At 39.9% G+C, this 14,457-nt stretch overlaps 1 protein-coding gene across 1 annotated transcript in view; it reads left to right on the top strand.

Annotated features, from left to right (window-relative positions):
* GLIS3 (GLIS family zinc finger 3) overlaps positions 1 to 14,457 on the top strand; it is a 267,685-nt gene that overhangs the window by 63,540 nt on the left and 189,688 nt on the right. Inside the window, exon 4 of the mRNA XM_073345244.1 lies at positions 52 to 1,177. Within this exon, the coding sequence (XP_073201345.1) occupies positions 52 to 1,177 (1,126 nt within the window). The remainder of the gene's footprint in view (positions 1 to 51; positions 1,178 to 14,457) is intronic.

Here is a 14,457-nt window from a genome sequence, read left to right as displayed (position 1 = left end):
TTAAGGTGACTTTCTAAACCCCTGCCTTTCTTTTTCCTGCCTTTATTCCAGGTCCCTCATGTCACGTGAGTCTCTGGCCTCTACAACATTAAGCCTGTCAGAAAGTCAGTCAACGCTGAGTGTGAAACATGAGTGGTCTCATGGGTACAGGATTCTTCCTTCCCTTCCTTCCAACCAAGGATCCCAAAATGGCAGTGAGCTAGGAGACATACTGAGTATACCACCTGGAACATCCATGTCCAACAACAGTGTATCTAACTCATTACCTTCTTACTTGTTTGGTATGGAAAATAACCATTCCCCTTACCCGAGCCCTCGCCATTCTTCAAACAGATCTCATTCAGCCCGCTCCAAAAAAAGAGCCCTCTCTTTGTCTCCATTGTCTGATGGCATTGGGATTGACTTCAATACAATCATCCGTACATCCCCAACCTCTCTGGTTGCCTACATCAACGGTTCAAGAACATCACCAGCAAACATATCCCCACAGCCTGAGGTCTATGGGCATTTCTTGGGAGTAAGAGGAAGCTGTATTCCCCAGCCTTGCTCTATTCCAAACACTCAGAAAGGTCTTCTTGTGGCTAACAGCAACATCACCCTCCCAGGTTATGGTGAAAATGGGACTGTGGAATACCAGCGGATGCAGCAGTTGGAACAAAGTAGCTTGCAGTCGGCAGTCATGAACAACATGGTGGTTCAACAAGGTATACCTCTGATAGACAGCCAGCCAATAAGCATGTTAAAAAGTGAACGTGTGGATGATTTTTCAGGCAGCACAATTGACATGCCTCCTCCTCCCCCTCTACCACCTCCTCCACCACAAGGTCCACCACCCCCTTACCATGCACATCAGCACCGACATCAGCATGACCTCATAAACCATTCCCATCAACTTGCCTTGCCTTCCTCTGCCCAGGGCCCTCTGTTGGATGAGGATGGTGAATTAGATGATTTCAATGGTAAACACTGCTGTCGCTGGATAGATTGCAGTGCTCTGTATGACCAGCAAGAGGAACTTGTGCGGCACATAGAAAAGGTTCATATAGATCAGAGAAAGGGAGAGGACTTCACTTGTTTTTGGGCAGGATGCCCTCGAAGATACAAGCCATTTAATGCCCGTTACAAACTGCTGATTCACATGAGAGTTCATTCAGGAGAGAAGCCAAACAAATGCACGGTAAGTCTAAAGTGACAGATCCTGTCGGGTAGAAGTACAGTTCACTGCTTATGAAAGTTTAGATAAGGTTTAATTCTGCACTAATTTCTGCTGGTGGACAGAATTTAAAAAAAATTAGAATGAATGAATGACTGCCCATATTTCCACCTACACAGTTAGGGAGAGGTGTTCTCTAATATCAACTCTTTACATTTGACCAGAAATAACTTTTTCTGCCTATCTGAATTATTTCTGAATCCAACCTGAGAAAGACATATGAGACTTTCATAAAGCAAGGAGTAGATGCCATGAGAGTGTGAACTTGCCTGCATGATAAGTACTGTGGCATATTTATTACTGGTTGTAATTAAATTGTCTTGCCTTAGGTTAACACTTTTTCCATGAGCAGTTAGCCAATATGCAAGATCTTGGTGGTTGTTTCTGTTAGGGGGAGAAATAGATGATGGAGTCAGGTATTTCTCTGATGCAATCCTGTGTGTTTATGAAGCATGTACAAAAATCCTGTTTCCCTGAACATAGTAGGACTCAAGCAATAGGAGATAGCTTTTTCCCTGACAGTTCTACGTATCTTTCAGCCGGCACTCTACTCAAAAAGCATTCTCTCCAGGGGTTTTCGCAGGGTCACTCTACCAGTGCTTTTCGGGTTGCGTCTGGGGCTACCTTGGTGCTGCTCTGTGTGCTCCTTCTCCCTCTTAGAGACACACAGCTGCAGGCAAATCAATCCCCCATACTTGTATTTACATTCAACCCACAGTGAAACCCTTCTGACATCATAGATCAGATTCCTGAGCAGCCTTATGTGTGTCCTATGTTTTGGGTGGTGGCTTCTAATTTTTCAGATATCTTGAAACAAAAGGACAGTTAATTTTTCCCTCATCTAGCATGCATGGAAGGCAACTGTTATGCCTCCCAGCGTCAGTGAGGTGTCTCCCAACTTCCAGCGTAACACCTCACAACAAAAGAACATATATTTTCTAGGAATAACTGCTGATGGGTATTCTACTAGAAGGAACTTACTGGGTTTTCTCTATATCATGTGGAACATAAATCAATCCAAGGAAGCTATTGTCAGTCTGCTTCCAAGTAATTGTTTGTGGCTGTAATACGTGGAGAGGAATTCTTCACTTAACATTGTGAAAACCAGTAAAAACCTTACAGGGTGTAATGAAAACATTTGTAAGACTAGTTAGTGCTTTTTTGTCATTGTAAGGTGCCTGAACTTTTCATTGTGACTAAAAGATGCAATATTTATGTCACACCTATCAGAAACGCTAAAAATGAATTAATGTTTTACAAGCACAATGTAACCCAAAGGACAACAGGAAGGATTTGCTGCATTGCAGAAATTTTTTTTCAAACTTAAAATGAATAGCATTTCTTTTACCTTAAGATGATTGTGTATAGCAAATGTTCCTGAACCTGAGCACTCTGTGTATATAGCATATTCTTCTATGTCACTGGAAGCATGACATATAATGTGGCAACACAAAGCACAGTTATCACTTACGGAAGAGAGTAGGCAAAATGGAGACATGTTTTTGGGTTTTTTTTTTAAGTTGGTGCTTTCCGATTTACAGGATTTCTGCCCTATGCATTAATGTATAATTGCAGGTGTTTTGAATTATGCCTGATTAATTTTAGAGACAAACATACCATGTCTCAACTTATTTTAGTTAATAGAGAAGGTGCTGTTCTCCTGTGCTCAGTCAAATGATCTTTGCAGCTGCATCCTGAATGGATGTGAGTGGGGCAAGATTGCATTTTTCAAGGCTAGAGAAAAGGATGTTGCAGCAATTGAGAATTGAGATGATGAGAGCTTAAATGAAAGCTTTAGGTGTGTGGATGGATAAGTAAGGTCATAGCTAACAGACACTATGTGGAAAGAATCTGCAAGGATTAGATATAGCCTGGATATGAAGACTTAGAGAGAAGTCTGGGTCAAAGGTAACAGGCAGGTTGTAGGCCTGTGTGAAAGGCAGGATAGCAGAGTTGTCCAGAGTGAAGTGACCAAGAACAGAGGTGGTGTGGAGGGTTTGGGGGAAAGAAAGGAGGAAGAGTAAGAGCTCTGTTTTAGTCATGTTGCTCTTGAGCTGATGGCTAGACATCCACAAGGAATGTCAGAGACAGGCCAAGATTTTAACTTGGACAGAAGGTGAAACGCCTGGAGTAGAGAGGTAGATCTCTGAGTCATCAGCACATTTATGTTTGTGGAGAAATAAAACATGGAGGGAAAAGTGAGGGGGACCAGGAACAGAGCTCTGTGGAACCCCCACAGAAAGCTGAGGGAGTGCAGGCAATGAGGAGGAAAGGGGGAAAGGAAGGTGAGTTGAGGAGAGGGGGGAGGTCACATCATATTTTGTCAATTTTCTCTTGAAATAAATTGACAAGATCCTGTGTTGAGAGAGAAGTTGAGGCAGGAGGGAAGGGTTTGAGGAGTGATTCTAAAGTGTCAAAAAGGTGACTGAAATCATGGGCATGGGATTCAGTGAAGCTAGATGTTGAACTAGCAAGATGGCAGAACTGAAAGGGGGAGAATGAATTTGTAGCAGAGGAAGTCAACCTGGTCATGGGATTTCTTCCAGAGGTGCTCAGCAGCATGAGAGCAGGAACAGAAGAAGTGGGTGTTGAGGGTGAGCCAGGGCTGGGAGTCGGCAGACCCCAAAGAGTCAAGGGTGGAGAGCGAGGATTGGAGAGAATCAACAACCATAACAACGGAAGAAAGGGAAGAGAAGGCAGGGAGGAGAGGACTGAGAGCAGATGAAAAATCTTCAACACCGATGAACTGGACATCACAGAAAGGTTGAGTGACACGATGTGGGGGCAGGGCACTGATAGGTGATGCTGAAAGAGACCAGGTGATGGTCAGAAAAAGGGAAGTCAGCAATGGAGAGATCAGAGAGAGAGAGAGCCATGTGGGGTGAAGATCAAGTCAAGTGAATGGCCCTTTTGGTGACCTGGGATGCAGGTTGAATTAAGAGGTGAAGGCGAGGAGACATGCAGCTATGGGTTGCACAAGTCATCAACATGAAAGCTGAAGTCACTGAAGCTGAGTGTGGGAGATTGTGAGGAGAGTAAGAGAGAAAGCCAGGAGCTAAAATCAGAGGGAGGAGGAGGAGTTGGTGGGTGTAGATTACAGCAACATGGAGAGGGAGAAAAGAGAAGAGAAGAGTGAATTGGAGTCTTGCTCAAAAGAGAATAAAGAATGGGAAGAGGAAGGAAGGGGGGGAATGGAAGCACCAAGAATGGAAGAAGAGAAGCCTGACGCCACCACTGTGGTCTGAGCAAGAGCAGGAAATGTGAGAAAAGGAGAGAGCTCCATAAAAGAGGGCAACTGCAGATGGCATGTCAGACTAAGGGATCCAGCACTTTGTCAGTGCCAGGTGCTGGAGGGAGTGAGGTAGGAAGAGGCTGTGGATGAGTCTGATCCTTTTAGAGAAGGAGTGGGCATTCCAGAGACAGTAAGAGAAGGAAATGAAATAACCCTCAGGCAATAAGCTAACCACATCATACTGCATGAACATTTCAGTGAAATAATGGTTCTTAGCACCAAGCAATTGTCTGCAATGGAGAAATATCCTCCTTTTATTCATGTGTCAGAAAAGGCCATGGTCAGTACATTCATCATCCCATATTCTGTGCACCTATCTATTGGAGTCCATTGTCAATGTAATATATGGTATATTTGACTATTTTACGGAATCTCCTAGTATTGTAATGACATTGCTTTTCAATGTACCATCAACACAATATAGGGTCAAAGATGCTTCTAAGCTATATTACGCCAGTGCTAACAGAACTAATGCAGACTCAGATCCATAATTAATTGTTAAGGTTAAGATGAACTAGAGAATTCAGTTTTCCTTCCTTCAAATAACCTTTAATAATTCTATGCTAAGTTATACATCTGAAAAAAAATCAAGGAACTGCTAAACCTGCAATATTGTATCTTCCAGTGATTATAAGCATCTAAGTGCACAAGGTTACATAAGTAAGGTTAGGGCCAAGAAAAAAATCCTCCACTGAATTAAATAGATTTATATCAGGGATGAGCTTGTTTCTTTATGTTGATGAAATAGAGGTTTGGAGTAGCGTGTAACATATCTCAAGACGAGATGACGTAGCCACTGATAGCATCTGGTTATGACTAAGCAGTCTGCTATGATTCTGAAAGATATAGTAAAAGTAGTGTATGCTATGAGTCAACCAGCTGACAGTAGATATGATGAGTGGCGAATGATTGTGTTTGTTAGATTCAAACTTAGTGACATGCACTGGGAATTTCATTCCCAGGAACCCAGAATATAATTATACTATCATACCAAGAGCTAATAGCCATGAAACAGTGAAAGCAACAGTTACAGAAGTCTACATAAGAACATAAGAACAGCCATGCTGGGTCAGACCAAACGTCCATCTAGCCCAGTATCCTGTCTTCCAACAGTGGCCAATGCCAGGTGCCCCAGAGGGAATGAACAGAACAGATAATCATCAAGTGATCCATCCCCTGTCGCGCATTCCCAGCTTCTGGCAAACAGAGGCTAAAGACACCATTCCTGCCCATCCTGGCTAATAGCCATTGATGGACCTATCCTCCATGAATTTATCTAGTTATTTTTTGAAACCTGTGTGACTATAATGAAGTGATCATACAATGAAACTAGAGTGTAGTGGAAGAAACTTGCAGACTGGTCCTGACTAGACTTACTGCCAGTACAGTGAGTTGTTCTGCACCTGTCTGAACTACCCAGTAAGTTAGGCTTCCTGTATAGATTTGGCTGGATCTACTGATAGAACAGCACATTCAGATTAGGCACTGGAGTTGGCTGTCCCTTTCCGGTACATTTTTTCAGTGCTACTAAAAATCCCAGTACATGTTTTTTTTGAAAGTTGGAGAATGCTTCATGCACGGGAGGGATTTTTCCCACTGTTGATTGTGTTTGGAGAAGGAATTCCATTCAGTGTTTGTTAACACTCCGTTCTCCAAAGGCTAATTAGAACTCCCGTGGGATTCTGTCCTAACATGTTTCAGAGGAACAGCCGTGTTAGTCTGTATTCGCAAAAAGAAAAGGAGTACTTGTGGCACCTTAGAGACTAACCAATTTATTTGAGCATGAGCTTTCTATTTGAGCACGAAAGCTCATGCTCAAATAAATTGGTTAGTCTCTAAGGTGCCACAAGTACTCCTTTTCTTTTTGTCCTAACATGTAAATCTGTGATGGATTTTTTAGGGGCTCCTGTTGTTACTTGCCAATTACCTGGTTAGGAAACCAAAAGAATCTTTCCAGGACATTACAATTAGGACAGTAGATTGCCTTTATCTAAACGTAAATGTTTCACATTCAAATTTGGCTGGTGTACTCTTTTATTCACTTTTATTTAGGAGAAAATAATTTTTCTGAATAAAAAAAATTCTGGTTTGATGGGTAGAGAGACAACTGAATCAAAAATTGATATTGACATGCCAATGGCTATTATACCTGTGGTTGCCATTAAAACCCCCAGCAATGTTTGCCAACAGTTGCCACATAGCAGTATTTGAGGTTTCCAGTTTCCTCCGATATTAGAAAAGGCAAGTTCTGTGGTAACTGTACAATAGCACTTGGCAAATGCTGACTTTTTAATGACTTTTACTGTACATGTGAATTTATTTTGTACCCTGTGTTTCTCCTACAGTGGATGCTTTTTGTACTTAAACGTTCAGCGGCCAAGCACGGTATTTAATTAACTTTCTGCCAGTGTTATGCAAATGATAAGCTTAAATATTTTACCTTAATGTAATAATAGAAGTATGCAGTTAGAAATTTCAGGCTCTCTCTTCACATTTTGATACAGCTACAGTTGAGGTGCTCTCCCCCTTTGAAACAAAATACAGCCTTTCTGCTTTTAATAACACCTGAACCATCCTCAAGCACACTACTGCTCTGAAAATTAATCTTTCCCGTGCTGTCAGACATTGCTAAGGGCATGAACCAGGCTCTGCCATCCCTATCTGTCTTGGATCGCTCTTTGTCCTCTGTGTTGTTAAGTCCAACAAGTGTTCCCTCTCTGAGTAGTTTTTGACAGAGGGATTCTTTCAATCAGTCCCTTTTTCAAGTTTTTCCAGATGCCCAATGGCATGCCTACCATGACAGATGCTCTGGCTTCATTCTTAACACTTGTCCCAGACACTTTGTTGTCTTCTGTGGAAAATCTTTGGTGATAAGAGGTCATTGAACTCTGTGACAAATCTTGGCATTTGTTATAAATTCATTCAGTTTTTATACCTCATATTTTCCTGAGGCATTTGCTTTAGAATGCATTTAGATATCTGTGCCTTTTGGTGGGTTTCCAGTTTTCACATCCATATAGTAAGGTGGAGGTGACATTTGAGTTGATGATTCATAGTTTGGTCTTTAAATTGTAGATTTTTCAATTACCAAATCTTGTTTAAGCTGGTAAATACAGCTGCCATCTTGATAAATCATGACATTATTTCCTTCTGGATAGTCCCATGGGCTGCTATTGCTGTTGTTAATATTTTTGAAGTGTAGGATAATTACAAAAATGTTGAATTTTCCTTTTTATCTAATATGTTTGATGTGATTTAAATAAATAAAATTAACAGTAATAGCCACCTGTCAGGTCTGAAACAACATCAACTGAACATCTGTTAAATATCAGAAATATCGTGGCTTCCAGAATATATCACATGACACATCAGTCTAGCAAACACATAAAACAGTTGATATGTTAACGAAGAGAGACTAAGATCCTAAAACACTTGAGTGATTACTAAATGAAATGCAAGGAAACCTCTTCTATGGTGTATTTATGTATTTGTCTGAATAATAGCTGCTCAGAAAATTTCCATAAAATGAAACTTTGATGAAAATCAGAAACAATTTTTTGCAAAATCTTTATGGAAATTCTTCCATTTTCTAATGAGATCCAATAATGTACCTACATGCATACAATATACATTATGTACAGCATATACCATGCATTCAGTATGTATACTACGATATCTATATTATAGGGGGAGCTTGGTAGCAGCCCCTATATTGAGGTCATCTAACACTTTCCATTATAAAAGATTTCTGCAGCCTTTTCTGAGATGTTCTAAGACCTCCACTGGACTTTTAAATTTGGCAGGGAGAAAACCCTCAGGCCAGAGATGTTCCTTTTCTTTGTCCCATGAAACTCTGTTCAAGTTTGGCAGAAATGTAAACTGTTTAAAAAACTGCTTTTTCTGTCTCGTCCTTGCATTCCTGAGGAAAATGTTGTCAATGGGCCAAAATAACAACTGAACACAGATGTTGTTAAGAGTTGGACTCATGCTGCTAGCAAAGCCACAGGAGCTACAGCAACAGCAGACACTGCTCTGGGAATGCCGGGGAGCCCACTCCCCAAAGGTGAATGGACAGCAGTACATACCCTCTCTGGGGGTACCACATCCTGCAGGAGCTTACCCTACCTCCCCAGGAGAAGAGAGAGAATCAGTTCAGGCTCCCTGTGATCTGCCCAGGAACCTAGCACATGTAGCCAGTGGCTCACCCCCAACTCTGTGATAGCATCCTTCTGCTGCTAATGTAGTTAGTTCTGTAGTTCAAGTGGTTGACGTCGGTGCTGCATTGCTGACATTTCAGCATTCAAACCTCATTGAAGGGTTTGTTACAATCATACATATTAGAGTTTGTTTATACCTTTTAAAAATTAGGAAATTATACATTAAAAAAGGTTTAAAGAACGTTATTTAGGTTACACAGTCAACCATTTGAAAGTTCGGAAATGCCAGGTTTATGGTTGCCCAGGCAATGTTAATCCTGCCCCATGTGCATATGCACTGATACAATTTTCAATTATACGATCATGTACTGTTTTTTCCACAGGGCCTCTGCCTCATTCAGCACACAGGATGGACATGCAAGGGACAACCGTTAAGGTTGCCCAGGCTACTGTAAACCTGGCATTTCCTAACTTCCAGGAGCTTGACATTGCAATCTAAATAATGTTCTTTTAACACAGTTTTGTTTGTGAAATAGATAATGTAGCCACAGAGCGGAACAATTAGTAAGACACTACAACTACTCCCAATTACTTGTGTTAGATGTTTTGGTGGGATTTTCAAAGGAACTTCCAGGGAGTTAGTTGCCCAAATTCATTGTCAATAGGCACCTTACTCTCTAAAGTAATCTAAAAATCCCAGACTTGAGCCGCAAAGTATATACATATAGTTATCCATGCTATATATAAAAATACAGAAAGAAGTCCCAGATGCCGCACTGTCATCTTCAGGGAGGTTATTTGTGAAACCCAGTTTCACATCACAGAACACACTTTAGGAATCTTCCATTTGGTGGTGTTTTAAATTTCATTTCCCATAAGGAGGTATTTGAAACGGTTTACCTGAAAAGCTGTTCTCTGTTTTAAAGACTTTAATCTGTAGAAAATTCATGTCCAAATAGGCTTCTTTTCTGTTTCACTGTAACTCAGAACATGAATCTAAAGTATCTAAAAATGTAAATGGAATTTCCAAGTAGTAACAACACTTTTTCTGTCATCAGTACTATATTTTTAAATAATTACTTCACTTTAGAAAGTGGGTGGGTAGCAGTACACCAATTTATATTTGTTGTTGGGTTTTTTCATTCCCTTGTGCTGTGTTTTAGAGGAATGTTTTCCTGATTTTCAAATGCTTCAATAAAGCTTTTGTCAAATAAAAGTAGAAATCAGCTTGAAACAAACCTTCAAATCATGAATTATGGATTTGGTTCTAGAGTTGGTTCCAAGTTCTGTCTCTCTCTCTAATGGACCAAACAAAAACCCGTTATCTGATGGCTCCTGAACATAGGGTTTGGAATCTGGATTCAAACTCAAACCTTCCCAGATTTCAGAGGACTTAGATTTGGAGTTTGGATTTGGCTCACTATAGAGTTAGGGTTGAGCTACAAATTCTATCTGAATTTGGTTTTATATTTGAGGGTTCAGTTCAGAGGTATGTCTGAATATGCATCAGAACGTTAGGATCCAACTGCCTATGGTCCTGTCACAGGATCCAAACCACCTGAATATACAAAATTGGGCTGGAGCTTTAATGAAATTAGATGTATCCATTAGTTTATGATGAAAACAGATAATGGGCCCAATCCTTCAAACACTTCGTCTTGTGAGTAGGTCTTACTTAAGCGAGTAGCTCCATTGACTTCTGTGGGCTGCTTGATAGAATTGAGGACTAGTCATGTGAGTAAGAATTTGTGGAATGAGGTTTCTATTTCCTTGTAACTTCCAGTCTCTATGTGGGTTGCCAGCTTTACCTTGCCCTTGGAGAGCAATGCTTGCTCATGGCTGAAGTTGTATCAGGAGTGGCATGAATAAATGATGAAAAATAACCCCAAACAGCTTTTTCAGCTTTCCATTTATTGATAGACCTGTCTAATACATTTCTAGAAAGATAAATAGTAAAAGCCATTTGGATAAATTGAAGCCCCAACTATGATATGCTGCTTGTATCCCCCAGCTTCTGTTTGTTACACCAGAAACAGACAGAAGCGACCCCCCACAATATAGATAGCATTTTTTAAAAAGGAATACGTAAAAAATTAGTAGTTAATAATACTGTGAAATACGTCTCTTAAAGTTTTAGCTCAAACAAAAATTGTCAGCTTCTGCTCAGAGTACTGACAACTCATTTGCTAGGGATTAAGCTTTTAATTAAGAATTAATGCTCTAGCCCATTGCAAAGAACCTTCTAGACATGTGACACTTTTGATTTATCCCAAGTGTTCAGAGTGAAATTCAGTGGTATGCACAGTGAAGGACAAATATGAAGGTTTAGTTGTGAATATGGGTCTTAAAATCTAATGTTGAAGATCAAATCTTATAGAACAGCTATCTGATTGTTTGTATAGAATAGTTAAGAAGTGGACAGTTGCCATATTTTTTGTGTATGTGCACATGAATAACTTTCCATTAGTTAAATATTTTGCAAACCAAAGGCAAGTTAACTGCTCAGAATGGTTTTGATCACAGCTCCTTATTTAAAGTTCAGGTAACCTTAAATTTTTTTTCAGCATTCCAGTTTAGTTTAGACTGTTTCTGCTAATAGCGAAATGAATGTGTATAACATAGTGTTTAAAGAAATACAAGTGAGGGCATTGATCCTGCAGATTCCTAAAAGAATACACTATATGTACATGAACAGTCCCATTGACTTCAATGGGGTTCCTCATGGGCATGATCTGCAATCAGTTGCACACTTGTTTAGTTCAGTTGATTTAAATGAGACCACTCAAGCACATAAAATTAAGCACATGCATAAGACTTTGCATACGAGGCCCCTGTGGGTAATTCCATGCATGGATTAAAAAAATCTAGGGGTTAAGAATCCATAACACCCAGGAAATTCAGAACTCAGGGCAGAATGGGTCTCTCTGATCACGTTGCATCCCTAACTCACGTTGATGTGTCTACATTTTTCAGCTTGTATGGTATGTAATGTATCACCCACTCTTCTATCAGAGAGGACTGTTCCATCCTTAATTTCTTTATTGTGATGCTCCATTTTAGTAGAATGCCAGGGCTACTCTGTGATTGAAGGATTGCAGCACTCCCAATGCACAGCTTCTGATTTACGGTTACCTCTTCTGGTCCTTTCTCCACCTTACCTGTCTGACAGGTAACATTTTTTTCTGTTTCAAGAGAATTAGTAAAAACAACAAAAGCAAAACCCCAAACTTTGTTTTAGTGATGCATTGTCAATCCCTAACAAGAAGCTTCCACAAACAAGTTCTGCCTCAGACTGTGATAAACCTTTTGAATCAGAGGTGGCGGTCCCCACAAAAGTGGAGGAGTGAAGGACTGGAAAATGTAGGTATTTGTTTTCCTATTTAAATAAAAGATACATTCTTATTACCAAAACCAAAAATGGGAACAAAAACCATGTTGCAAACAACCTAATAACCTTCACTGGAAATATTTATTTTTTGTTTCTGAAAACTATATTGCATGTTGCAGTAGCACAGAGGTGAATGTGTGATATTTAAAATGCTGGGGGAGAAGACTTTTAGGGGATATCTTTCCCCAGTATATAATTTCTTAAATACTTTATGCTTGAGACAGTCTGAATTGGGAATGAAAGGAAATGGGAGCATTCTGGAAGAGGATTGTTTATTCCTCCCGACCAAGATATTTTTAAAGTATCAGTATATTTGTTAATTAAAAGGCAAGTCTAAAGTATTCTGAACAGTGAATTCTGTAACAATGAAATCTATCGTCTGTCTGTCTGTTTGTTTATCTTTGTGCAGAACAAATTCTCTTTAACAGGAGCTTCTCTAGAACCTGAGTTGCAGTTTGCACATTCTGAAGTATTGAAATAATTTGTGGTTTTCATTCTATTTCACTATACTTTGTCTCATTATTTGGGGTGGGCATTAGGCATAAGCTAAAAGCCTGTCTGTATAACAAGCACAACCATGTCAGTAAAGCAGCTTACAGTACTGATGCAGTTACTACACTTTTCCATTTTATAGTATAAATGGGAACTTAAGCATGTTTCCAAAGGATTTGGACTGTGCAAGGCTTTAGCATGGTTCATGGACATGGTTTAAATATCATCGATCCTACAAAATGGAACCAGGTTGTAATGGGATCCCCTGACATGGTTGTACCATAGTGTAGATAGGTCCTAAGCAGGCTCCTACAATGGGGTGCTATAATAGCATTAAGACTGCTGCTGATTTCTCACAGTCATTCTTCTATTGAATTGCTGTCTACATGTCCTCTGTATTTCTGAGTAAGACTGAGTGGAAACAGGGTGCCCTTTTGGTGGAGGCAGTGATGGAGATACATATTAGGGCCTAGGTGAGTTGCTAAGATGAATTGGAGGCGGATAGTAGGGAGCTATGATGATAGGGGGTGCTGAAACCACCTTCCCTTACGGACAACTGACATACCGAGAGCCAACTTTGTTAACTACATCTGAGTTCACTGTAAATGGGTTCAACTGGATTGCCATAATTCTTTGAACTGTTTAAAGTACTTATTTTCCAGTGTCTTTTTAATATTGGTTTGGTACTTTGCTCACCATTTTCATTCCTGCCACCATCATTTATGAGGATGGACAGCAACTTTGTCCCACAAGTGCTCAGCTCTAGAGGATTAACACATCATGACAAAGTTCAAGTTCACAAGTGAATGGTTTAGAGAGATGTCATCATGCTAAGCAATTCTTTTTCTATGTTCTGTTTTGCTGCCTGTGGTACTGAAATGTAATATTCCCCATCTGTTCATAAAGCAGCTTTTTTGGTATAAAGAGTTGTTATGAATGCTTTCCCCCTCCTTTCCCTCATGGAATGCTTTCTTTTGGTCATGAACTAGCACATGCTTAAGACAAAAATGATAATAGGCCTCCCTGGGTACTTTTGGTACATTTCAATAAATACATTCCCACAAAATGAAATTGCTTTGGCTCTTTACTATGTTCTTTAGTGGTTTACACTTTCAAAATTACCCCAAAGAGATCAGATGTAAACATCTGAAATGCCACGATTCCTGTTCAAGGTCGATCGTAGAGCACAGCTGATGGAGATATTTCCCTAGTAGCAATCAGATCTGTATTTTAAGAAAGTGCAACTATGCAAAAAACCTTATCTGGGCCAACAATTAAATATCATTGATTCTAATTAGGATTTGTCACATAATAGAAAGACAAAGTTTCTTTTGTTTGGTGAAAAGCCTACTTTGCCTGCTTACTAAAATGCATGGATTTCTTTCCAGTGGCTTTAGATAATCAGTATGACAAAGTTTCAGTCCTGTGATCTTTCAGCTCTCCTCAAGTGATTCAGCCTCACTTGTTGAAACTTGTTTAAGGTGTTTGTGTGCACTATCCAGCACAGAAGTTGTTATATGGTATGACAATGAGGTCTGCACTGTTTGTTTATAGAAACCTGTGACTCCATAATCAATGGAACTAAGGAACATTTATGCACTTAATAGATCGTTGGGTTTATTAATTTTATCTGTAGTACTCCTGTTAGTAAGCATGCCCGTGGTGATACACAGGCTTGTTCCTCTCTGACCATCTGGCAAGGACTGGCTGTGTTTTCTGGCTGTCTGGGTCAATGAGATCTGAATCTATTGTATGAATTAAAAGAATTTGAGCTGCTAGTTATGATACTGATTTTGTTTTGGACCAGTGAAATGGGCCCATTATAGCAGAACACGTCAAGGAAAGACACATACGGGTTGAGTGGATATTCCAGAATTCATTATAATTAGTAGTTCTGCAGAGGTAATAAATCAAA

The sequence above is a fragment of the Lepidochelys kempii genome, chromosome 5, assembly GCF_965140285.1.
Source record: "Lepidochelys kempii isolate rLepKem1 chromosome 5, rLepKem1.hap1, whole genome shotgun sequence".
Taxonomy (NCBI): domain Eukaryota; kingdom Metazoa; phylum Chordata; order Testudines; family Cheloniidae; genus Lepidochelys; species Lepidochelys kempii.
This window is presented reverse-complemented; position numbering and strand designations above follow the sequence as displayed.